Consider the following 26,490-nt stretch of genomic DNA (forward strand, 5'->3'; position numbering starts at 1 on the left):
GAATGACGACAAGAAATAGCATCAGGTTGACAAGTGTTTGCAAAAGAAAGGGCCACTACGTGTATTCAGGATATACTCATAAACCACTGTAATCATTTTCAGAGCTGGAAAAGAGCTCTTGTGGGACTAGAAGGCATAATATGTGGATATCCGGAACCAACAAGTAGGAAAGATAGTGTTTACGGACACTTAAAAAGTAACAACCACAAAAGCGGCCCACACATAGAGAAGGATTTTAGGAGGTAGAGATGTCACACTGACTTAAGTTTGAAGATAAGCGAACATGCTGCCCTAGTGAGGGGCAAGAAGTCGACACAACACAGGGATGCAGCAAGAGGAGTATTGTGAGTCAGGACAGAGAATAATTTTTTAACGAAGTATTCATTCACTTAGTATTACACTCTGCTTTTGTCCCTTTTAATGGATGTAGAAAAAACTGGAGAAAGCCCAGCGAATAGCAGCATGAGAGTCTAAAAGTTTGCCATCTTTCACGTATGGGAAAACCTTAAGATCGGTTTACATTTAGAGAGAAAGTGGGGTGACTTCGTGACGGTGCTTCAGAAGACAAACTTTGTTGGGACACTGGTTTCTCTTTCTGTTTTGAGATGCACACAGGAATGGGCACTGAGAACTATGCTTAGATATTTTCTGGAAAGAGACAGGTCGGTAGCGTCACCACGAGAGTAGACAGCTGCTTTGGGGTGATGCCCATCAGCAGTGGCCTTCAGCAAAGGCCGGGCAGCCTGGGGTAGCAGCAGGGCCTAGGCAACTGGAAGGCAGGGGCTCCTAAGATTCCATGACACCTCCACCTTCCAATTCTGTTATTGCAACGCCAGACCGTTAACTGGCGCGCTGGGGCCTCTCTCCATCACTCCTGTCTGACTCTGAGCTGCAGGCGGTGCCTGTGGCTCTGAGCTCTGTCATCTTGAACCTTGTTTTGGCAGTTCCGGACCCTCAGCTGTTGTGGAGTGCTGATCAAGTCGTTCTCCACCGTGAGTTAAGAAGTCTTGTTTGACGTAGTCCCATTTGTTTCTTCTTGCTTCTGTTTCCCTTGCCTGAGGAGACATGATAATCCAAAGGATACTGTGAAGACCAATGTCAAAGAGTGCACTGCCTATGTTTTCTTCTAATTTTCTGGTTTCACGTCTTACATTCCAGTCCTTAATGCATTTAGAGTTAATTTTCTGTGTCGTGTAAGATAATGGTCTACTTTCATTCTTTTGCATGTGGCTGTCCAATTTCCCATTAACATTTATTGAAGAGACGTTCCTTTCCCCACTGTACGTTCTTGGCTCTTTTGTCAAAGATTAGCTGTCCATAGATGTGAGGGTTTATTTCTGTGCTCTCCATTCCGTTCCATTGATCTTTTTTTTTATTTTTATTTTTTATTAATGTTATGGTAGATTACAACCTTGTGAGATTTCAGTTGTACATTTTTGTTAGTCATGTTGTGGGTACAGCACTTCCCCCTTTATGCCCTCCCCCCACCCCCCCTTTTCCCTGGTAACCACCGATCAGATCTGCTTATCAATATACTAACTTCCACCTATGAGTGGAGTCATATAGAGTTCATCTTTCTCTGACTGGCTTATTTCGCTTAACATAATACCCTCAAGGTCCATCCACGTTGCTGTGAATGGGCCAATTTTGTCTTTTTTTATGGCTGAGTAGTATTCCATTGTGTATATATACCACATCTTCTTTATCCAATCATCAGTTTCTGGGCATGTAGGTTGGTTCCACGTCTTGGCTATTGTAAATAATGCTGCGATGAACATAGGGGTGCAATGGACTCTTGAGATTTCTGATTTCAGGTTCTTAGTATAGATACAGTAATGGGATGGCTGGGTCATGGGGTATTTCTATTTGTAACTTTTTGAGAAATCTCCATAGTGTTTTCCACAGTGGCTGTACCAGTTTGCATTCCCACCAACAGTGTATGAGGGTTCCTTTTTCTCCACAACCTCTGCAACATTTGTCGCTCTTGGTTTTGGATGTTTTTGCCAATCTAACGGGTGTAAGGTGATATCTTAGTGTAGTTTTGATTTGCATTTCCCTGATGATTAGCGATGATGAACATCTTTTCATGTGTCTATTGGCCATATTCATATCTTCTTTTGAGAAATGTCTGTTCATGTCCTCTGCCCATTTTTTGATCAGGTTGTTTGTTTTTTTGTTGTTAAGCAGTGTGAGTTCTTTGTATATTATGGAGATTAACCCTTTGTCGGATAAGTGGCTTGTAAATATTTTTTCCCAATTAGTGAGCTGTTTTTTTATTTCAATCCTATTTTCCCTTGCCTTGAAGAAGCTCTTTAGTCTGATGAAGTCCCATTTGTTTATTCTTTCTATCGTTTCCCTCAACTGAGGAGTTATAGTGTCTGAAAAGATTCTTTAGAAACTGGTGTCAAAGAGTGTACTGCCTATATTCTCTTCCAAAAGACTTATTGTCTCAGGCCTAATCTTTAGGTCTTTGATCCATTTTGAGTTTATTTTGGTGTGTGGTGAAAAAGAATGGTCAATTTTCAATCTTTTGCATGTGGCTGTCCAGTTTTCCCAGCACCATTTGTTGAAGAGACTTTCTTTTCTCCATTGTAGGCCCTCTGCTCCTTTGTCGAAGATTAGCTGTCCATAGATGTGTGGTTTTATCTCTGGGCTTTCAATTCTGTTCCATTGATCTGTGGACCTGTTTTTGTACCAGTACCATGCTGTTTTGATCACTGTAGCTTTGTAGTATGTTTTGAAATCGGGGATTGTGATTCCGCCGGCTTTGTTTTTCTTGCTCAGGATTGCTTTAGCAATTTGCTGTCTTTTGTTGCCCCATATGAATTTTAGGATTGTTTGTTCAATTTCTGTGAAGAATGTTCTTGGGATTCTGATTGGGATAGCATTGAATGTGTAGATTGCTTTAGGTAGTATGGACATTTTAACTATTTTTATTCTTCCAATCCATGTGCATGGAATGTCTTTTCATCTCTTTATGTCATCGTCAATTTCTTTCAAGAAAGTCTTGTAGTTTTCATTGTATAGATCCTTCACTTCCTTGGTTAAGTTTATCCCAAGGTATTTTATTCTTTTCGTTGTGATTGTGAATGGGATTGAGTTCTTGAGTTTTTTTTCTGTTAGTTCATTGTTAGTGTATAGAAATGCTACTGATTTATGCACGTTAATTTTATACCCTGCTACTTTGCTGTAGTTGTTGATTATTTCTAATAGATTTTCTATGGATTCTTTGGGGTTTTCTATATATAAGATCATGTCGTCTGCAAACAGCGAGAGTTTTACTTCTTCGTTACCTATTTGGATTCCTTTTATTTCTTTTTCCTGCCGAATTGCTCTGGCCAGCACCTCCAGTACTATGTTGAATAGGAGTGGTGAAAGTGGGCACGCTTGTCTTGTTCCTGTCCTCAGAGGGATGGCTTTCAGTTTTTGTCCATTGAGTATGATGTTGGCTGTGGGTCTGTCATATATGGCCTTTATTATGTTGAGGTACTTTCCTTCTATACCCATTTTATTGAGGGTTTTTATCATAAATGGGTGTTGGATCTTGTCGAATGCTTTCTCTGCATCTATTGAGATGATCATGTGGTTTTTGTGTTTCATTTTGTTGATGTAGTGTATCACGTTGATTGACCTGCGGATGTTGAACCATCCCTGTGTCCCTTTTATAAATCCCACTTGATCATGGTGTATAATCTTTTTGATGTATTGCTGTATTCGGTTTGCCAAAATTTTGTTGAGGATTTTTGCATCTATGTTCATCAGTGATATCGGCCTGTAGTTCTCCTTCTTTGTGTTGTCCTTGTCAGGTTTGGGGATCAGAGTGATGTTGGCTTCATAGAATGTGTTAGGGAGTACTGCATCTTTCTCAATTTTCTGGAACAGTTTGAGAAGAATAGGTATTAAGTCTTCTTTGAATGTTTGGTAGAATTCTCCAGAGAAGCCGTCTGGTCCTGGACTCTTATTTTTGGGGAGGTTTTTGATTACCGTTTCTATTTCCATACTTGTCATTGGCCTATTCAGATTCTCCATTTCTTCCTGATTCAGTTTGGGGAGATTGTAGGAGTCTAGGAATTTGTCCATTTCTTCCAGGTTGTTCAATTTGTTGGCATATAGTTTTTCATAGTATTCTCTTATGATCTCTTGTATTTCATTGGTATCTGTTGTGATTTCTCCTCTCTCATTCCTAATTTTATTTATTTGCGATTTCTCTCTTCTTTTCTTGGTGAGTCTGGCTAAGGGTTTGTCAATTTTGTTAATTCTTTCGAAGAACCAACTCTTTGTTTCATTGATCCTTTCTATTGTCTTTTTTGTTTCAATATCGTTTATTTCTGCTCTTATTTTTATTATTTCCCTCCTTCTACTGACTCTGGGCTTTGCTTGTTCTTCTTTCTCTAGTTCTGTTAGGTGTCGTTTGAGGTTGCTTACGTGAGCTTTTTCTTGTTTAGTGAGGTGAGCCTGTATTGCGATGAATTTCCCTCTTAGGACTGCTTTTGCTGCATCCCAAATGGTTTGGTATGTCGTGTTCTCATTTTGATTTGTCTCCAGATAATATTTGACTTCTTCTTTAATTTCTTCAATGATCCATTGTTTGTTGAGAAGCGTGTTGTTTAGTCTCCACATTTTTGCACCTTTCTCTGCTTTTTTCTTGTAGTTGATTTCTAGTTTCATAGCATTATAATCAGAAAAGATGCTTGATATTATTTCAACTCTCTTGTATTTATTGATGTTTGCTTTGTTTCCCAAAATATGGTCAATCCTTGAGAATGTTCCATGTGCACTTGAGAAGAATGTGTAACCTGCTGTTTTTGGATGAAGTGTTCTCTATATATCCATTAAGTCCATCTGGTCTAATTTTTCATTTACTTCTATTATTTCCTTGTTGATTTTCTGTCTGGATGTTCTGTCCATTGGTGTTAATGGTGTGTTGAGGTCCCCTACTATTATTGTATTGTTGTTGATGTCTTCTTTTAGTTCTATTAAGAGTTGCTTTACAAATTTTGGTGCTCCTGTGTTGGGTGCGTATATATTTATAAGTGTTATGTCTTCTTGGTGGAGAGTCCCTTTTATCATTATATACTGTCCCTCTTTGTCTTTCTTTATCTGTTTTGCTTTGAAATCTACCTTGTCTGATATTAGTATAGCGACACCTGCTTTCTTTTGTTCATTATTAGCTTGGAGTATTGTTCTCCATCCCTTCACTCTGAGTCTGTGTTTGTCTTTGGGGCTGAGGTGTGTTTCCTGGAGGCAGCATATTGTTGGATCTTGTTCTTTGATCCATCCTGCCACTCTGTGTCTTTTGATTGGGGAGTTCAATCCATTTACATTTAGAGTGATTATTGAGATGTGGGGGCCTACCACTACCATTTTGTGTCTTGTTTTCCGGTTTTCTTCAGTTTCCTTTGTTTCTCGTCCCATGGTTTAATCTGTTCTGAAGTAGAGCTGCTACTCTCTGTTGTTGTCCTTCTACTTATCTCCTCTGCTCTTGGTTTTGTAGCCCCTTTCCTTTTTTGGATTTTTCAGGAATGAGGGTATTCCTGAGGATTTCCTGAAGAGGAGGTTTTGTGGCAATGAACTCCCTTAATTTTTGTTTATCTGGGAAAGTTTTTATTTCTCCATCGTATTTGAAGGGTATTTTCGCTGGGTAGAGACTTCTCGGCTGTAGATTTTTGTCCTTCAGATTTTTGAATATATCATTCCACTCTCTTCTAGCCTGTAAAGTTTCTGCTGAGAAATCTGCTGATAGCCTGATGGGGGTTCCTTTGTAGGCTAGTTTCTTTTGCCTGGCTGTCCTTAGTATTTTCTCCTTGTCGTTGACTTTTGCTAGCTTCACTACTATATGCCGTGGAGTTGGTCTTCTTGCATTGATAAAGTTTGGAGATCTATTGGCTTCTGTCACCTGAAGCTCCATCTCCCTCACCAGATTTGGGAAGTTCTCAGCCATTATTTCTTTGAATAGGTTTTCTGCCCCTTTCTCCTTCTCTTCTCCCTCTGGTATACCTATAATCCTTACGTTGCATCTCCTAATTGTGTCTGATAATTCTCGGAGAGTTTCTTCATTTCTTTTTAGTCTTACTTCTCTCTCCTCCTCTGCCTTCAGCAATTCTATATTGCCATCTTCCAAATTGCTAATTCTTTCCTCCATATTATCGGCCCTACTGTTCAGAGCATGTAGATTTTTCTTAATCTCCTCTATTGTGTTCTTCATTTCCAGTATTTCTGTTTGGTTCTTCTTTATCGTATCAAACTCTTTTGTGACATAGCTCCTGAACTCGTTGAGTTGTCGGTCAGAATTCTCTCTTAACTCATTGAGTATTTTAATGATGGCTGTTTTGAAGTCATCATCATTTAGGTTATATATCTCATTTTCTTTGGGATTGTTTTCTGTGTGTTTGTTATTTTCTTTCTGTTCTGGAGATTTAATGTATTTTTTCATATTGCTTGATGTTGTTGATTTGTGCCTCCGCATAGAGATAGAGTTTAGTTGCTCCTTTCACTTGTTTCTGCTGCTGCGGTGGGGGAGCAGCTGTTTATACTGCACCAACCAGGAACCCTATCTGCAGTTGCTAACTGGGCCTGGGCCCCTCCTCGTAGTCACAGTGGTCCTTTGGATTCCCTCCTCTGCCTTGGGGGCTGTCTCGGGGGGCTTCAGGCTGCTGGTGCCTACTGTTGCAGCCCACGTAGACGTGCTCCCTCCTTGGTGTCTGCAACGGTGTTATGGGCTTTTCCAGCGGCCAGGGGTGGGATCACTTATATTTGTCACTCCGTCGCTGTCAGCACCCACAAAATCTCACTTGTCCACTATGGGTCGCAGGAGAGCTATTGGCATCTTCTACAGTCTGTGGTTAGTTCACCTAGCTATGCTGCTTTTGTCCCAGGTTCTTCCAGCCTTGTGGCTGCCGGATGGGTGCTTTCTACTAGTGCTGTGCAGAGGCTTTCCCTGAGGCTGCTGTGAGCCTGTAGGGTTTCCCCCTAGGCTATGGAGCTGGGTCGCTGGAACTCCCCCCAGCCCCAGTCCTGTTCCCCAGGAACTCGGGGAGCCCTTTGCCCTGTCTTGGGGGATAGCCAGAGATCCTGATTTCAGTGGTAGCTGGTCAGCTGCTGCCCTGCCTGATATTCTCCTCTCCGGGACCCTCCCAGTATTGTGGATGCTGGGCGTGGCCCCTCCGCTAATAGCAGAGAGTTTTGTCTGCTGCCCGGGCAGAACTCTGGAGCTTCCCCTCCGGGCCGCGGAGCCGGCCTCTGGAGCTTCACCCAGCCCCAGTCCTCTCCAAGATCTCCAGCAATCCCTAGCCCCACGGGGCGGGCAATGGCAGCTGGAGGTCACTTCGCCCTCTGGGGTTCTCTCCGGGACTTTCCCGGAGTTGTGAATGCTGGGCATGGCCCCTCCACTAATGGCAGACAGAGAGCCCTGTCTGCTGCCCAGGCAGAACTCCAGAGCTTCCCCTCCAGGGCGCAGAGCCGGCCCCTGGAGCTTCACCCAGCCCCAGTCTGCTCGGAGATCTCCGGCACTCCCTAGCCCCACCGTGCAGGCAGTGGCAGCCGGGGGACCTCCGTACCCTCAGAGACTCTCTCTGGGACCCTCCGGGCGCCGTGAGCACCAGGCGGGATCTCCCCGCCAATGGCGGGGAGAGACTCTCCCCGCTGGCCCAGGTGTGCAACTCCAAAGTTTCCCTCTGCCTTTAGGAGTAACGGCAGGAGGTTTAGGTAGGGTTCTGGTCACCTGTTTCCACCGTCGCTCCTCTGTTGTGTGCTCGCTCCTGCCCTAGATGTGTGTTGATCTTCTGGGGGCATCCGTTGGAAGAAAGCCGCTTGCGGGTACTAGGCTGTTGGGTCGGGGTCGGAGAGTTTTCACCTATTTCCACATCCTCCTGGAGGAAAGTCCGTCCGCCTTTCGATGTATAGTCGCGTGGGTCTCTCAGACGTCCTGAGATGCTGTCTTGATATCCTTTGTTAAGCGATAAGTGTCCAAATAATTGTAGACTCGAAGGGGGAGAGACAAAGAGGACTACTCATGGCGCCATCTTGGATCGAGCTCCAGTTCTATTGATCTTTGTGTCTGTTTTCTTTCCAGTATCATGATTTTTTTTTTTGAGGAAGTTTAGTCCTCTTCTAACATCTGCCACCAATCTTCACCTTTTTGCTGTGGAAGATTGGGCCTGAGCTGACATCCATGCACATCTTCCTCTATTTTCTTTTCTGTAGGACCGGTGCCACAGCATGACTTGTTAAGCAGTGAGTAGGTCCACACCCGCTATCCGAACTGGCGAACCCTGGGCCGCTGAAGTGGCACATGTGAGCTCAAAGCACTCTGCGTGCCAACGGGCTGGCCCCATAATGTTTTGATTAATAGAGCTTGTAGTATATTTTGAAATCAGGGAGTACCATACCTCCAGCTTTGTTTCTTTTGTCTCAGGACTGCTTTGGATGCAGGTGCTTATTATAATGATTGACCTGGGGGTAGGAAACATGGAGCTGTATAACTTTTATGCAAAAGACAAAAGCAGGACAGAGCAGAACAACAAGGATACTTTCAATCAAGTCGCTAAAGCAGGGGAGAAACTGTTGGAGGACTCTAGAATGGAAGGGGACCTGGGCCATCTGACTGCATTTTAACTTCATCCATTTTATAGCATAGACATGAGGCCTTAGGGACATACGCCTCAGGCACCCGGCACTCCACCTTGACAACAGTGAGAGCCATAATTTCAAATTCTAGCGTGCTTTGAGTAGAAGTGAAATTTACTCTTTCTGCTCATCGATGAGACCAATCTTCTCTGAGTCTCTCACTTTACAAAGTAAGTCCTGTCATTCTTCATTCAAACTTCAACAGTGAGGTTTGAACTCAGAAAATCTTATAAATATTCTAGCCACCTAACAAAACACCAGAAAGTTGGCAAGTCCATTCCAGTTCAGGACAGTTGGGCCCACTAGACCACAGACTTTGAGACATAAAGAAAAGAATGTCACATCCAACTGACACCAAAAGAGAGATTTCTTTAAAGCTTTTCATGGCTCTGACACACCAATAGCATTCCACAGTGTCGTTGGAGGATGGCGTGGCGTGGGGAGGAGATGAGCCTCAAAAGCGGTTGATGCGGTCCTCTGTCCTTTACCTTGACATGAAAGCTCGGTGGTACATGGCCAGACCCATCGCGCCCTCAGCTCGGGCGAGTGCAGCAGCTAAACTGAAGAGACCAATGCCACAGGGGGTCTCCCAGGCCTCCTCTTCAGAAGACCCGGGTGGGAAGAGATGACAAGAAAGTGAGCAGGGCATTCAGGGCACCACTTTCCCCTGCCTGCCTGTGCCTCTCTTGTCAACCTCAGCTTCTCTGTCACTGAACCCCATCACACACATAACACTGTGGGTCATCCACCATCCCTGAACCGTGACCTTGAAATTCCACATTCTGGTAGAGGAATATAACCGCAGGTCAGTAGCATGACGACAGCTCGAAGGGATCTGTCCAGCAACAATCCATCAACACTGCTCCGCATCCCTGATCTGTTCCAAACGTGAGTGAACTGAATGACGACAAGAAATAGCATCAGGTTGACAAGTGTTTGCAAAAGAAAGGGCCACTACGTGTATTCAGGATATACTCATAAACCACTGTAATCATTTTCAGAGCTGGAAAAGAGCTCTTGTGGGACTAGAAGGCATAATATGTGGATATCCGGAACCAACAAGTAGGAAAGATAGTGTTTACGGACACTTAAAAAGTAACAACCACAAAAGCGGCCCACACATAGAGAAGGATTTTAGGAGGTAGAGATGTCACACTGACTTAAGTTTGAAGATAAGCGAACATGCTGCCCTAGTGAGGGGCAAGAAGTCGACACAACACAGGGATGCAGCAAGAGGAGTATTGTGAGTCAGGACAGAGAATAATTTTTTAACGAAGTATTCATTCACTTAGTATTACACTCTGCTTTTGTCCCTTTTAATGGATGTAGAAAAAACTGGAGAAAGCCCAGCGAATAGCAGCATGAGAGTCTAAAAGTTTGCCATCTTTCACGTATGGGAAAACCTTAAGATCGGTTTACATTTAGAGAGAAAGTGGGGTGACTTCGTGACGGTGCTTCAGAAGACAAACTTTGTTGGGACACTGGTTTCTCTTTCTGTTTTGAGATGCACACAGGAATGGGCACTGAGAACTATGCTTAGATATTTTCTGGAAAGAGACAGGTCGGTAGCGTCACCACGAGAGTAGACAGCTGCTTTGGGGTGATGCCCATCAGCAGTGGCCTTCAGCAAAGGCCGGGCAGCCTGGGGTAGCAGCAGGGCCTAGGCAACTGGAAGGCAGGGGCTCCTAAGATTCCATGACACCTCCACCTTCCAATTCTGTTATTGCAACGCCAGACCATTAACCGGCGTGCTGGGGCCTCTCTCCATCACTCCTGTCTGACTCTGAGCTGCAGGCGGTGCCTGTGGCTCTGAGCTCTGTCATCTTGAACCTTGTTTTCGCAGTTCCGGACCCTCAGCTGTTGTGGAGTGTTGATCTAGTTGTCCCCAACGGTAAGTTAAGGATTCCTGTGTAAACACCCCTCTGGCCTGGTGAAACCTTTTTGTCTTTGCTTGTTTTTCACTCATTATATGTTTGGGTTTCTCTGCCCAGTCTCTGGCTCTACCTCTTCTGCCAACATCACCATGGCCGTGTGTCCTCACGCTTTGTCTGATCCGAGGGCAGAGGTGACCCTCCAGGAGTCCAACCAGGAATTGCATTCACAGCTGGCACAAAGCAAGCAGGACTTCCAAGCCCTCATGGAGGAATTCCTTGTATCCGAAGCTGCTGCCTACTCCCTGGCCACCGAGCTGCAGAAGCACAGTAAGTCTCCCAGGGCTGTGCTCCCAGGATGGGTGAGTGATCCCTGTCTGCCCTCTAGGACACTAAAATTTCTCCAGACTTTATCCTCTGGTCCCTTTGTCAAAATAACTTTCATTCTGACCACAATCCAGGAAAGTCAGAGGTAGGTATTTTGCCCTCATTTTGCTGGGGATGGAGAAACTGATGCACAAAGAGTTTAGCCACTTTTTCAGATTTGCAGTGTGGTATACGGCGGCTTTAGAATTCGAGTCCCAGACATCGATTGCTGGTGCAGCCACACAATTGCGTCTTCCTCTCAGGAAAGGGCTGCACTGTTTCTCTCAGCATCCTCTCTGTCCTTTACCACATCCTGCATCACTCTGGGCCTAAATGTCTGGGACGAGTGAACTCCCTCAGTTCAAGCTTCTCTGAGGTCCAATGGGCAAAGCACTGTGCTACTTACAGTGGGAAAACAGATGATAGTAGCTGCTTTATAGGAGCTTAAAGATGAATATGCTCCTCACCGAAACTGTGCTATCCAGGAGTGACACCATCAAGACAGGGAATGCCCTGGTGAGAGGGAAGCCCTCTCTTCCAGGGCACGGGCTCTTCTTCCTGAGTCTGAGGAACACGTTTGACACCCTGTGGTAAGGTTGGGGCTGTTTCTATGGAAACCAGAGAATCTGTCCCACCACCTGTGTCTCCCACTCAGCTGGTGGACCCTCAGGGATGCAGGGCAACCAACAGGTCCAGGTGACCTTGAGAGTCTGGGCTATGAGACCTGTGGCCAAATTGAGGCCACAAAGTGAGGTAGGTGGGGGAGACCACTAGCCCCAGGAAAACTCAAGCCAGTGTGTGAGGCAGGCCCTTCCCTGCCCCAGTCAGCCTCAAAACTGGAAGCTCGATTGCCTGCTCAGTGAGACTGGGCTGTAGTGACGACAAGAACCGTGACAACCAGGGCATGTGCACAGCAGAGTGTTTAGAAGGATCTTGACAACTCGGAGCCTGAATTGGGGTCGTTTCCTACAATTGCTTTTCAATAAGCCATTGAGGGGGGAGTAACTAAAATGACTGACACAGAGAAAATCAAAGCCTGCCATTTAAAAAGTGAAGAGATGAGCTTTCAGGAAAGGACAAACGAAGTTTTATTTACATCCTGCCTTAGAATCACAGCGTAACTGTAGGAAACACATTTTGAAGCTGATGAAGAAGAAAGATATCACTTAAGACCTGGGTGTCAATGTAACACGGTGCAGTGGTGAAGAGCATGGACTCTGGGCCAGTCTTTCTGGGCTCCAATCCAAGCTGTGTGTCTTTCTGTGCCTCAGTTTCCTCCTCTGTTAATACGGTGCTGTCATGGTACCTACTTGTTTGAGTTGTTGCAATGCATCACATGGATGATTTCTGTAAGTCCCTGTCACAGGGTCAACACTATTTGTTAGTTCTTCCTTCTATTGCTTTTAATTTAACACAAACTTTCTTAGTATCTGTGCACGTTTCCTTCAGAAATTTATGGGCAAATGCATAATATTTTACAGGGTTGAATCCATATAAACGTCTTTATCTTGGATGTACTTGACCTTGAAATTCTGAGCTCAAGGGAACCAACAGTCAGTAGAGTCCACCGGGCCTTCCCAAGCACACAGGCAATCACTACTGCACGCGCCTGCTTGGTGTTTCACTTAAGAGGCTGTGAGGCTTGGTAACGTGACTAAGGCCCACGACTCAGGGTCAGTCTCAGGGGATGGGAATTCTGCCTTTGTCAAATAGAAGTTAACGTATCTAATTACTTTCTGTGCCTTGGAGCTTCTCTTTCCTCAGCTCTAAAATGGGGAGTAACCCAATGCTGTGTAGTAGTTTGGAGGCCGAGGAATAAGATGCGGAAATCCCAGTGTGGAGCCTGGTACTGGGCATGGACCCTGCTTCCTCCCTTGAAGGCAGTGACCACAGCAGCATGGCCAGCTTTCCACTGAGGCAGGGCTCTCTGTCCTTTTTCAGAGTGTGGAGAGTGCAAAGACATCATTGAATCCGTGCTTGGGGACAAGCTGCCTTTTGAGGAGGGGAAGCTGGCAGAGAAGTCAACGCTAGCCAAGAAGCTCAGGTAAGGAGGGCTGTGTGGGGGTAGGCTGGTGGGTAGCTGTGGGAAAAGCTGAAGTGGGGCAGGGAGCAACTTTGGGCCAAGAGAAGGCAGAAATGTACACGGCAGGCACTTGTGTTCAAATGTTTATAAAGCAACTAGGGAAAAGTAATTGGAAAATTATGGACTCCAGTTATTCAGAGGCTCACTTACTCTTTTTTTTCAAAACTATAAATTTTTGAACTGAAACTCACCAAACACGAATTTGCACAAATTGAGGTGAACGATTCGGTGGCATTTAGTACGTTGACAGTGTTGTGCCATCACCCGCTCATTTCCCTTTAATCACAATCACCGCCTGTCTCACGAGGGCTTGTTGTGTTTTCTTTCTAAAGAATTCTGTCTCCTTGATCCTGTCATTCTCGTGTTCTTTCCAGCTAACCCAGCTGTGCTCGTGCACATTTCTGTGTCTGGCTTTGTGTCCATTCACTGCAGAATGCACCATGTGTATTTCAACATAGAAGCGGGCATGGCTGAAGGGGTTAACTGAAGAGACACGTTTTTAAAACAGGTTTAGGAAGACACCTGGTTTTGTTGACAGCAGAAACAATGAGTAGGATGTCCAGGAATCTGACGGGAGCTCTCTCTGATACAGAGGAAACCTGTGATTTACCTTCCTCTTTCTCTTTGCCACAGGCAAGTCACCACACATCGGCCAGAATTCTCTGAGGACTCCTTGGGGGCAGTTCTCACAGAAATCTTGAAAATCTTTAGAATCTGTCACTCATCCCTTTGGACTCTCAAGTCTTCTCTTCTGTCCCACCTTAGGGAATCCAATCTCCTAATTCAAGAGCAGGAGCAGCAACTGGCCTATCTGCGGCACAAGTTACAGGAAGGGCGAGAAGTGTGGGCCCTGCTGAGTCAGCACCTCAATGACCTGCTGACACACAACGGCTCTGACGACCACCAAGGGCAGGCCTTCCGCCAGCAACTGGCTGAGGGATATAGGCTGGCCAAGCACCTTGCCCACATACTCGGCCCAGGTAAGGTGGCCACAGGCCCTCACTGCACTGAAATTCTCCAAGGTGCCTGGCTCACAAGACCCTCCACACCTCCCCTCGTAATGTTTTGACAAGCTGTCCCAGTTTGCGTGTTGCACTTGGGACCGTGGTAGGACCAGGACTGGCTAGGTGGGCGCAGAGAGCAGATATGCCCAGGGTGGAGGTCATAGTGGTGCAAGTGTCGGCTTCCTTCCTGATGGACTGTGACCTTTAGGGTACGAGGCCGTACCTACCTACTGTCAGAGGACACAAAGGAGGACGTGACAGGAGGCAGCTTGTTTGAGTGAAAAGAGCCTTGGACTAAGGGTGGCCATTCCCAGGCTCCAGCCTGAGAGCTGACGGTACTAACACTGGGTGAGAGATTGATTTTTACTTCATCCGTATCAATCTCCTCAGCAGTAAAATGGATCCAATAATCTGTTCACGGTAGCTGTAGTCATCAAACGCAGGAATGTCTATGAATGCACTTCAGAACAAAGCAAGCCCCTCGCTCTGTGGGGTTGGGCAAGGTACTGGATGTGGTAGAACTTGGTGGTGGAGAGTTTAGACTGGAGACCTTTCCGTAGAGAGAATTTCCCTCCACAACACACAGAAGCCAACTTGGAGGGCCCTTAAAGTCCCCAGATGAGGGATGTTGGCTTGGGTTCTTTCTTGTCTCCTTAGAGAAAGGACGAGGTTCTCTGTGAGAGCTGGGAAGGGATATAGGGCCTGTGCCTTTGGCAGGACTTGTGGCAGAATGGAGCACGCAGTTACAGAATTCAAGATGGAAGCTGGACAAGTATCCAGTGATATGAGGAACAAAAGACAGCTTAAACTTTTGCCCAATTTCAGGCAGAGTCTGCAATGATGGTGATCAAGTGGATCACAGACACACCGCCTGATGAATCAGAAATCCATGCTGGGGCAATGCTTACAAGACAATGCACTAGGACTTCAAGACCATACGGACTCCTGCATAGATATTTATGTCTCTATGGCTGTTGAAGTCACTGCGTTTATAGAGGTTAAAGTGGGAAAGTGCTAACTGGACATTTCTGAATTTATTTGCAGGGAATAACGAAGACAAGGAAGACGAAAAGACACAAGGCACACTCACTCACAGGTGACAATGAATAATCTGGTGCCGGTAATGGGCAGGGAAAATGTGGAGACAGTATCAGAAAGAAGAGTAAGTGAGGGGAACAAAGTCACAAATGCCAGAGGCAAGAGAAGGAAACGTGGAGGTTGTAATGCTTTAATTCACTCAACCAACAAGGAAAAGGCTCTGTTAACTTCAATGTCACTCATCTCTATGGACCTGTAAGTCTGACACAAGAGAACGCAACACCCTTAGGAAATCATGCACATAGAGAAAAGGTCTATTTTCTCCTGCAACAAAAATCAGGGTGAGACGCATATCTAACTGCTACACATTAATGATGGTCTCTGGAAGGAAGTAAACTAGCAGTGCAAAAACTAAAGGGATGATTAACCGCATTAAACAACAAAAATGCAGTGAGATGAGAAAAATGTACCTGTTCTGTAAACAGTCAGAGAAGGAAGCATAGAATGCAGACCATCATGGAGATTATACAATGAAACAAGAAGGGACTTCATTTGAAGGGGAAATGTGACGATCTCAGATATAGGGACATCAGGAAGTGCTCGCTATCCCCGTTTCCCCATGTAGACAACCGCCAAGTGTCCCTTTCCCAGAGTGCTCTGTGTTTCTCACCGTGGTCCTCGGATGGGCCAATTCCGTGATCTCTCTCCAGTGTGGTCACGTGCGGTCAGATGCCGGAGGTGTGCTCATCTGTCGGCGGATGGCGTGCGCTCTCCCGTTCTCTCTTTCTTCTGTCACCCAGCGGAGGACGCATGTCTGCCTCTGCCCGGTTGCCGTTCCCACGGTGGCGGCTATTTCCCGGCCAAGACGGTCCTTCGTGACCCAAGTCCGCATCATGCCCCAGTAGGGAGAGAGGCAGACCTTGCAGCTTCCAGATTTCTGGGAGTCGACAGTGGTGCCAGAGCCAGGCAGGGTTCACTTGGCAGCTGTCTGTGCATTTCCACCAACTGGATGCAAGAGTGTTGACGCCGCCTTTAGGGTCCTCTGAGTGTGTGGGTGTGTGATGACTCTTGTGGAGTGGAGGCGCTCGTCCTCCTTGCTCAAGAGCTCATTTTCTGCTCGGTGCTCTGAGCAAGCTCTGCTCGCTCTCTCCTCCTCTGTCTCTGTCTGTGTGTCTGTCTCTCTCCCTCTCTCTCTCTGTGTCTCTCTCTGTCTGTCTCTCTGTCTCTGTCTCTGTCTCTGTGTCTGTGTCTGTGTCTGTCTGTCTGTCTCTCGTCGGCTCACGCTGGATCGCTCGCTCTCTCGCGCTCTCTGTCTCTCTCCCTGCGCGCCCCACCCCCCCGGCCCTCTCTGTCTCTGTCTCTGTCTTTTTCCAGCTCTCTCTCCTGTTCCCACTTCAACTGCGGCCTGGCCCCAGCCAGAGGAGGATTGTGTGATCTCCCTGGCTGAGCCCTTCCCATTGCTCTTCTGTGAGCAGACCCTTCCACCTTCCAGGGAAAGCAGCTCTAGGAATGTGTGTTTCCCAAAGCCGCTTGTCTCCACTTGAGCCCTCCCTCCGCCCACAGGCTCGGCAGGGATGTGCCGCCCACGGTCGAGCCTCCGCTCCCGAGAGCGTGCCTGGAGGAATACTCCTGGACCTGCGCCACGGACGTCGGCCAGTCCGAGTCCTGCTGGACTCAGTCGAGCAGTGCCGTCTTCTGCTTCCAGGGCCTGGCCGTCTCCTCCCTGGCAGACACCCCCAGTGAGTATTGCCGCTGTGCAGGGGATAAGGCTCCAGCTGGACTCCCTGGGCGGTCGGTGTCCTTGGCATGCCAGCCCTCGGGCTGTGCAGACAGACACATTGAAGGGAATCAGGCTGGAGGACAGAGTTGGAAGCACAGACGGGAGACGCTTGAGGGAGCTGCGCTCCCTTCCTTCTTGCCAGGATGCGCCCAGGTGCCCCTGGCCCCAGTGACACATCACGGGACCCAAAGCCGGCAGGACAAACTCAGCTCCCCTGTGCCGCACGTAGCGCCAGGGCAGGTGTCTGTCAAACATCCCCGCTGGCGTGAAATGTCTCCTCGCACCTTCAGTGCTCTAACTTTCACGCCTGAGGCGTGTCCCTCCAGATTCTAGGCCCACCCCGTGCGCCTGGCCTCCTTGTGGACATCTGCCTCCGAGACGCCTCCCGGGCTTCACTCTTGTGGGCCCCACTCTGCGTCTCCGTCACGTTGGCCTCTCTTCCGAAGCAGTGCTCGGAAGAACGCCCCTAGCCACCTGTCCCGTTTCCCGTGCTCCCGTGTTTCCCGCGTGCGAGCCTAGGCCTTGGCCTTCTCCCAGCCCACAGGGTGGCCAGTGTTTCTGCGGAGCAGGGGGCGACGATGCCTCTGGATGCCAGGGTTTGTAGAGTGCAGCCGGCCTTCTCCCCTCAGGCGATGAGTTCGACTCGAGCCTCCACAACTAGCGTCCCCGCGCAGAGAAGGCTGAGTAGCGCGGCACTTGTGCGAGCAGGCACTTAGGCTGGTGCCCCAGAAGGTGTGAGCCCCACGCCTCTTTGGCTGTTTTCCCAGACTCGGGAGAGCATCCTGGGCTGAGGGCCTCCCCGATCGGGGAGACGCGGCCCGCTGGCTCGGCAAAGCCAGGCCGGCGCTTTCACGAGACACCGCCTGAGGTCTCCTGGCAGATTGCTCTTCCCGTCTGCCGTTGTCACACTGAGGATGTGGAGGTCCCTGGGCTGGGACTGGACACTGGATTCCCAAGGGTCGAGTGGGGATCTGCTTAGTGTGACTGGCCCCGTGCGAATTTCTTTCCAGGCCAACACACCGATCCGGAGGACGACGGGGGCGTCCAAGACGGCCTGTGTTGCAGGTAACTCGGAAGAATCCCGGGACTCCATTGGAAGGGGCCATCTGGGCATCTCCGATCGAGGGAGTTCAGCGAGCGCTGACTATCCCCGTTTCCCCCACGCACGCAACCGCCAAGTGTCCCTTTCCCAGAGTGCTCTGTGTTTCTCACCGTGGTCCTCGGATGGGCCAATTCCGTGATCTCTCTCCAGTGTGGTCACGTGCGGTCAGATGCCGGAGGTGTGCTCATCTGTCGGCGGATGGCGTGCGCTCTCCCGTTCTCTCTTTCTTCTGTCACCCAGCGGGGGACGCATGTCTGCCTCTGCCCGGTTGCCGTTCCCACGGTGGCGGCTATTTCCCGGCCAAGACGGTCCTTCGTGACCCAAGTCCGCATCATGCCACAATTCGGAATAAAATACACCCGAAAGCCCAGCTTTCTCTGAGTTTACCCTCATGCCAGAGTCAGTTTACCCTTTGTCTGCTTCGTTTATGTTCCTGCCCACTCTATTCAATACTATTCATGCCACCCTTCTTCTTTTCTGAGTTTACCTTTTTCCTGTCTCTCGTCTCCTGGTATACTCAATCCTCTCTCTCATCACATTTTTTCCCTCTTTCTCATGATCTTTTCTTTTCCTCCATCCTCTAAGCTATCTCTGCTGGGTCCTTTTTCCACTTTCTTTCCCTCTTTCTCCTTTTCTCCCTAATGATCTCCCTCTCTCTCCTGTTCACTTTCCAACCACACTCTCTTCCTAGACAGGGCCAGTTTCCTTTTTCTCTCTTGATGGGTGCCTTAACTCTGTTTTAGGTGATCCCACTCTCATCCTTCCCATCCAAACCGTCCCTTGTTTTTTGTCTTTCCTAATGCCTTTTTTATCTTCACTCATCTCTACCCCAACAGCCTCAGCAGCAATCTGCTCTATATGAAAGATAATGGATTCCCCAAGGACGCCGTGAATAAATATTTTTTTTCTCGTTCCATTGAACATGACCTGTCCTCCTCCTACAGACCTTACAGTGATTCTTCATTGTCATTTGACAGACACGAAATCTTCCAAACCCTGGATGCAGAGGGTGAGTACTCCCATTGTAAATGGCACAAATTCCTTGTGGTTTTCTGGTAATGTCTATGTTCTTTGAATCCAGCACCCTGCATTGGCTGAGAGGTGAATCCCTGCCAATGGGTTCTGTAGACTCCTTCTAGTTTGAGTTGTGCTCCTGCAGTTAATTTTAAGAAGCATCCTGTGGTCGGATAATTTTCTTCTTCTAGTCTCAACTCCTGTCACCTGGCATTTCTCACAACTGCAGACTGTTCCTATCAAGTCAGGTTCAAGAGGGGAAATAGAGGGATAATGGAAAGTCTCAGCCATCATTTTGTTACCTGGAGGAATTTGTGAAAAACCTCTCTTTTTCACCCTAAGAATTCTCATACTCATGGAATGATGTTGCTACTTGTATTTCCTCAGTAGTTTTGTACAAACTCTCTGGCTTTCCACACAGATTTGCTTTCTGCTCTATATTTGCAACATGTGTTACATGGTTCCGGAGCTCAAAGTTTTTCCCCTGGGGTGCCTACCCGCTTCTGAAGCATTTGGATACGAGATCCTGAGCACCAAATCCTGCCTGTTTCTGTGTTTTCAATGAAGCCAAAGCTCTCATTCTGATTTTTCATCCTCCACCAATGGCCATGGGTTTCATCCTTTGTGCAACACCATTGATTTATTCCATGTGGAGGTTGTAGTTTCAATCACGTGTCTAGTCTCTGCGGTATCATCTCATGTAAACTATCAACAGCCTGTGTACCTGATGGGGGTATTGGCCTAATTTATGAGCAAAGCACACAAGCTTCCCTATCCATTATCTCCAGAAAAGTCCTCCCTGGTGAGCAAGATCCCACTGGGGCCGCCATTTCCTCAAGCCGGGAGATTCAAACACAGTTTTCATCTCCTCTCCCGGAGGCGATCTTCCGGACTTCTCTTCTGGGCGAGGTGGTTGGATTGTTAGGAGCCTTTACTCATGAAATCATCTTGTAGGAAGAGCCAGAAACTCTGTGGTGTTCCTGACTCTCTCTGACTATTTTATAGTGAAATCGACCATGAACAACTTGTCCTTCAACCTTTTCGGGTCAGTAAGGGCCTTTTCACACTGGACCGTCCTCTTTCCTGTTTCCCGTTCTTCCCGAGGTGCAGAGAATCGAAGGCTTTCTGAGGATCACAACAATTCATGACTGAAAATGTCACACAGGTCTTTTGTGTCTGTTGTGTGCCACGCCCCTCAGCAAGTGAGCTCCGTGGACACTATAACCCATTCGGTCCTCACAGCGCCGCTCTCAATAGGTGAGGTATCTCATGTTGGAGCCGAGGGCACTGAGGCTCAGCAAGGTCACTTTGCTAGCCCCAGACCCCCAGTCAGTGCACAGTGGGACTGTGGCCCCCGTTTGGCCTGACTCCCCTGCTCAGGCTCTGTCTCCTGCTCTCAGCAGTCAGAACATCAGGGACTAAGCGGGGATGGTGCTCACCCTCTTCCTTGTGCTTTGTTCCAAACTATGTCAAACAATTTTAAACTTAAGCAGAAAAGTTGGAAGACATCCAAAGAACTCCTGTTTCCACTCATGCCGACCTGCCAGCTCCTACCCTCTCAGAGCACTCCGTCCTGTGAGCAGAGCCAGCGGCTCACCCAGGCCCTCCCAGGGGAGCTGCAGCTCCATGAGGAGCTCTCTCCGTGGAAAATCAGCCAGGGCTGAGAGATCTGTCTCCCCAGCCCCTGCCCTCGGGGCTTTTCTGCTCTCACTTAGAGTTGTCCTGCTGCCCTTGTAAAGCTGCACAGCTCTGTCTCGGTTACCCTGACAGCCAGGTCTCGGTCCCCATGAGGAGGATGGGAAATGCTCAGACACACCTCAGAAGTGAGATGTGTGTGATGGGGCACGGCCTTGCCAGGCCATCGTTCAAAATGCAGCAGGAAAGGACAAATTGCCCCATGCAGATGGGCTGAGATAAGTGAAGAGATCACCTAAATTCTACACGGACCCGTCCTGTGTTGGGGTTCGCTGATGACAACATGTAAACAGTGTGTATGGCAGCAGAGGGGCTACAGGCAGTACAGGGTACAGCCCGAGAGAAGTCCTTGTGGAAAAAGACCTGGAAGCCAGAAGAGGCATGTGGCGCAGGGCTGGGGTGGGGGCTGGAGGGCAGGCTGATTCCAGAGGATTTATCTAAGGGAGGTGTGGGAAGCGATGCTGTAGAAGAAAGAGGGGCCAGAAGAGAGAAGGAGGGAGTGCAAAGGAGGTGCAGAGTTGAGAGTGTGTAGCAGAGAGGGGAGAGGAAGTTCCCCCAGCAGAGCAGGCACAGGATGGGGCAGGATCTGGGGTAAGAAGGCGGGTGAGACATTTGCCGGTGAGAGAGGATGGAACCAGGGAACGCACCTTGAGGGAGGCTGGATGGAGCACGGACAGGAGTCAGGAGAGTCTGTGATCTGGAAGACGAAATGGCAACAGACACACAGAGACATTTCTATGGAACAGTGAACCCTTGGTGAGAATGAGGATGGCTAGAGGGCAGGAGAGAGGGGAGCCCTCGCAGTGCAGAGCAGGCCCTGCGGGCCAGGAGCCCGCCTGAGTCTGACCTGGACTGGCCTGAGGCTATTTGAAGTCTTTGTTAGCCCCCTTTCTGAGAGTATGTGTTCATTTCACAGTCAAAATATACACGTTTATTAGGGAGAACTGCCCAGCCCCCACCGAGGGGTGTGGGACACAGGATTGAGCGCTCTCTTACCTCCCTGAAGAACCACAAAGTCTGACTCTGTAGCACTTCTCTGTCCCTAAGTTTCCAATCGGGGACTCAGACCTCTACTACATGTCCTGTAGCTGCCGGTGCCCTGCGTGGCTATAGATATTTACATGTGTGGGTGGGTGGAGGGCAGTCAAAAATTACAGACAAAGCTGCTCAAAAGGCCGCAGAACTTTACAAAACTTCGGATAACTCGGTCCCTGTTCTACGGTTTCCCAACTGTGTCTTCTACCGGCCCTGAAGACTTGTGGCCGTCCTTCTCTCCCTGTTCTTTTCTACTGTGGGTACACATCAACATCGCTTTCTCCCCCATGTCCTAAGGCCTCTCTAGAACCTTCTCTCTAAGCTATAGGACTAAGTTAATGACAACAGATTCACAGGCATGACTTCATCCTTGCATCCAAAGTCCTCTGGACTCAGTGGGTTTCTCACTTCTGGGACACTGCATCCTGTCACCTGCCATCTCAGCATCCCCAGGGACACATGTGAAGCTGACAGCTCCTTCATGTACATGAGGTCTGCCTTTTTTCTTTGGGACACTGGGTGGTCTCCCTGACAGGCATGGACATTAGAAATGGGTGGGTTCCCAGGGCTGAGGAAAGGAAAGCTGGGATTGGTCTCACTGAGCCCTCTTCTCCTTTCAGCTCCCACCCTGGAGGCCAGTCACCGAGGGCCTTTGAGGACAAACTGGAGTTTCCAAAGGCCAGAGCTGCAAGCTTCACAGACACAGCTGCAGCCAGGCACCCAGGTGACCAGTTATCTGCTGCTGCAGCTGGACCAGTTGGACTGTGGTGCCGGCAAAGCCAGGCTTGGCCTTTGCTCCACCACCTGGAGCTTTAGAGCCCACGATCCCTTCAGAAATCAGTGGCCGCTCTTCCAAGGTGAGAGAGAAAAGGGGAATATGAAGCTCTGGTCCATTGTTAGTCGTCAGAGGGTGGGAGCCGGGAGGTGATGGGCCTCTCCCACACCTCCTGGCAATCTCATCACTACTGGGTAGTTTGAGTAAGATCAAAGAAAGAGAAAATATGAAAGTGTCGCCATGGGCCTCACCTCACCCATGGACTTTCAGTGGCCTTTCTTGTTCTGGCCACTCTGCTTATTTGATGTCCCTCCTGGGTGGAGGATTAAGTCCCAGTACGATCATGAATGACAATGGATCCTGTTGGCTGTGGTTTTATTTTTCAGGACTGGGTTTCGATGCTTCCCTCAGAGGAAAGAAACCTCCCAAGCTGGAGGGTGATGCTCTTGAGGGCTCAGCTGCCTTAAGTGCCCAGAAACAGAAGATTATCAAAAGAAAACTGCTCTTCAACAAGTGGAGGATAACATGCAATTTCCCCAGCCTTCAGCTGAGGGTACTGAGGTAATCACATCGGTGGCTCTTAGATGCACTTATGCCTCATGGCTCTCTAGCTAAGATTCTAGCTAAATCTCCCGCTGTGTCTTCTCTTCCTCATTTGTTCACTCCAACAGCTGATGCGACCTCTGTCTGGCCTTCCCTCTGTTTTCCATGGGGGCTGCCACCCTGCCAGGCCCTTCCAGCTCCATCTCGTTTGCTCTCTGAACTCTGCTGTGTTCCTGCCGCTGCTGTCCTGATATTCCCTCTCTGCTTTCATCTTAGCCACGGGGAAGCCTGAGCCCATGGTCCTCCTCATCACAAGAGCATCATTGATGCCGCTGAACACAAGGCACTTTGCCTGAAATCACACACTTTCTTCATTTCTTTGCCTTCCCTTCCCAGCTTCCCCAACTCCACTGCCTCTTTCTTCTCAATGAATCACTCACACATGGATCTTCCTCCTGAGTCATTTTGGGAATCTGACCCAGGACAACCCTTAACCGTGGACTTCTCCATGTGAAGAAGAAGAAGAAGTGTTAAAACTGAGGACAAAGAGCCCAGATGACAAAAACCAAATGAGAACCTGGGTCACAGGTGGGAGTGCTGGACTGGCCTGGAGCCAGCTTTCTCCTCGGCCCACATGTGCAGGCCTGTGCTAATGTGCATGGGGCTTCCAGGGACTCAGCATCCTCACCTCAGGGCCTCATTGGAGCTGGCATTAACACTGCCCTGTAATAAGCACCTGGTGAAAATTTAATTAAGATCAGTGCCTTGACCTCCCAGCTGGCGATTCTCATTTAAATTGTCAGGAGTGGGGTTTGGGCTTCAGTAGATTTCAAAAGCTCCCCAGGGATTCTAACATGCAGCTAGACTTGACAAGGACCATTCCTCTACGATGATCTCAGGTTCAGAATAGAAATGCCCAGAATGTGTGGCTGCTTCCTTAAAAAGCCTGAATATCCATCAGCCATTGAGGGGATTTGTATGCCTCTCTCAACAGCACTCTTTGTACAACGTGGAAAAAAGTGAGAAGATAAAAGAGGTAGATGAATGGATTAGACTTCTGACCTCCCTTCTTTGAGGAGAGTTTCCCCCACTTTTCTGAAGACAAGATAAAACAGCAAACGAGCATTTCATTGAAAAACAGTGCACAGAAAACCATACCTCCCTTATTACACATCATAAAATTTAGTATTTTCTTTAATATTTTTCATATAAAACTAGAAGTTCCTATTCCATCCAATTGATTTCAAGTCCCATGCGTTCAGCACTACAGTTTGAGAATTTTAGTATTGATCAATTTTTGTCGTTAAGTAAAAGCCCCAAAGAGAATCTTTATGCTCATTCCCTTAAAGAGAACATAATAGTAAGTAACAGCTGAAAGTCAGGAAAAGATTGCATGTTTATGCTTCTTATGCCATTCTTTCCACTGGCCTAAAAGACTAAAGGAGAATCTTTCTCTATGCAGTGCTTTGTGGGGAATAAAGGGGTGGGGTGGGAGAGAACATAGTCAAACCAGGTGCCTCATGCTTCCCCTTCGGAGTTTTTGGTCTAGATGTTGAGAATATTCCTAGAAATGCCCTAAGGTGTATCCTGGTGTGGAATCAACGCTAAAGAATGAAGGAAAATGCATGGGGCCATGGTTACCGTCCCTGCTCTCTTTTTGTTAATTCCATTTTGAGTTTCTCCTTCTTTGGTTCTTTCCTCAGTCTCTTTGGAGAAGAATTTCTCTGTAAACCCTTTTTTCCCGTTGAGCCAAAGTGATGCAACAGTGTCTGTGGTCTGTGGACACCTCCAGATCGGAGCCCTTCCTCTCACCTTCCACAAATTATGGAAAGGGCCTGAGGCCTGGGTTCCAGTTCAAGCGTTGTGCCCCTCCTCCTCAGAGCACTGGGACGTGGAGTTAAAGAGGGTGTGCTTCTCTGCCCAGGGTCCTCTCGTTCCGACAGCAGTCTGTTTCTGAATGTGGGGGGTGGATGCTAAGCACATCCCTCCCTGGGAGGGGTGGGAAAGCCATCACTTTGCTCCAGACTGAGGGGCTTCAGGAGTGAAGTGGCTGCTGAGGAAAGGCTGGTAGGGCTCTGGCTAAGGCTCTGCAGCCGCTCTGAGCTGGGATGTCACCAGGCTCCTGGTGGGGTGAGGACAGGGTGTCCCTCGATGCTGCACCACAGCCTGGATGGAAGTGCAGGGAGGTGTTTCTTCTACCTTGTGGCTCTCACTTTCCCCTTCAGCGGCCTGTGCTCCTCCTTCAGCTCCTCCCCTCAACAGGAGCTCAGCTTCCTGCTGGCCTCTGTCACCACATAGCCATCCCTCCAGGCTCAGCTATCATTGGGACCTGCAAAGACTCACATTTCATTTTTATTTTCTCTTTCTGTCTCTCAGATACCAAGATCTCTGGATCTAAGGAAAGATATTACTGATCTGAAAGAAACCGCATCACAAAAAGTACCGTTTTCACTTGATGAAAAAAATCTGAAACAGCAAATCAATTTAAAACCCAAACAGAACAGTGAAGGGATCCTATGCTGAAGATCAACATCACAACCACAAAGCACTCTCCAAGGTTTTTACTGCAAAGCCTGCTTTGATGGGAAAAATCCCAGCCCTTTGGCCTCCAACTGCGCTAAGTCACTGAGGAGACCACCGCCTAGACCCACACACGGTTATGAGAGACCTTAACCCTTGCTGCTCTCAGTTCCCGTCCTGCACATCAGCAGAATCAGGAGCAACTGGCAAAAGACAACATGACAGACCCGGCGTTCTGTGCCACCAGCTGGGCTGTGCGAGGAGCAGACAGCACTAACTATGCAGTGCTATGGTGACAACGTTTAGCCTGAATTCAGTCATGAGGTAGTCCTGAGACAAGTGCAGAATCTAGACCACTGCACAAGACAACTGGCCTCGCCTCAACAAACAAGGCAACGTCACCACAAGTAAGATAACAAAAAGGAGAAGAGACTTTTGGGGTTCTAAACGACTAAAAAGATTTCTTTAGTCCTTTGGATCCAAAAACCTCTCCTCACCTTTTGTTGTTTTTGGTGGCGGTGACATTGCCTTGTTTGTAGAGGTCAGGACAGTTGTCTGGTTCAATGGTCTACATTGTGTACTGGTCTGACCACTTCCTCATGACTAACTCAGGCCGACCCTCTTGCCAAGAGCCCTACGTAGTTAGTGCTGGGTGCTTCCTAGTGGAGCCCACCTGGAGACTAAGAATGTCCGGTGTGTCCACCACTGTGACTGCCGTACTAGCATGGGTCACGTTGTCATGGAGGGGCCTACGAGATCTGTTCATTGTAAGGGCACATTTTTTCCTTTCTATAATGAGTAAGTAATTTGGTGAGTGGTACTTTGAGAGTGTGTGAACATCCTCTTTTCTAAAGATCTTTCTCTAAATATTTTACCATCCTTAATGATCCCTGATGTATGTCGATTAACATATTTGCATTTATACATTGGAAATTTTCTAATCCGTTCATACCTATAGCCTTGTATTTGTTGGCATTGTGCCATGAAAAAGAACATTCCTTCCCCTTCTATGCTATTAAAATTTTTGTTTTGACTGTCA

General features: G+C 47.9%; 1 protein-coding gene across 1 annotated transcript; it reads left to right on the forward strand.

Annotated features, from left to right (window-relative positions):
• The first annotated feature begins 844 nt into the window (after window positions 1–844).
• On the forward strand, window positions 845–26,490 carry LOC138924259 (neuroblastoma breakpoint family member 6-like). The gene is made up of 12 exons (XM_070267937.1): window positions 845–992; window positions 10,469–10,516; window positions 10,617–10,826; window positions 12,804–12,906; window positions 13,711–13,925; window positions 14,994–15,045; window positions 16,551–16,726; window positions 17,778–17,832; window positions 18,706–18,878; window positions 22,234–22,470; window positions 22,775–22,949; window positions 25,308–26,490. Exons 3-12 carry the CDS (start codon window positions 10,649–10,651, stop codon window positions 25,327–25,329), a joined length of 1,386 nt encoding a protein of 461 aa, XP_070124038.1. The 5' UTR covers window positions 845–992; window positions 10,469–10,516; window positions 10,617–10,648; the 3' UTR covers window positions 25,330–26,490.

This window comes from Equus caballus, chromosome 5 (genome assembly GCF_041296265.1).
Source record: "Equus caballus isolate H_3958 breed thoroughbred chromosome 5, TB-T2T, whole genome shotgun sequence".
NCBI lineage: Eukaryota > Metazoa > Chordata > Mammalia > Perissodactyla > Equidae > Equus > Equus caballus.

Bases quoted from the DNA above. Each gene is read 5' to 3' on its own strand.
- LOC138924259 (XM_070267937.1), top strand. From the start codon at position 10,649: ATGGCCGTGTGTCCTCACGCTTTGTCTGATCCGAGGGCAGAGGTGACC. The intron at 12,907-13,710 runs GTAAGGAGGGCT...GTCCCACCTTAG, and splicing joins ACGCTAGCCAAGAAGCTCAG to GGAATCCAATCTCCTAATTC. The intron at 13,926-14,993 runs GTAAGGTGGCCA...ATTTATTTGCAG, and splicing joins TGCCCACATACTCGGCCCAG to GGAATAACGAAGACAAGGAA.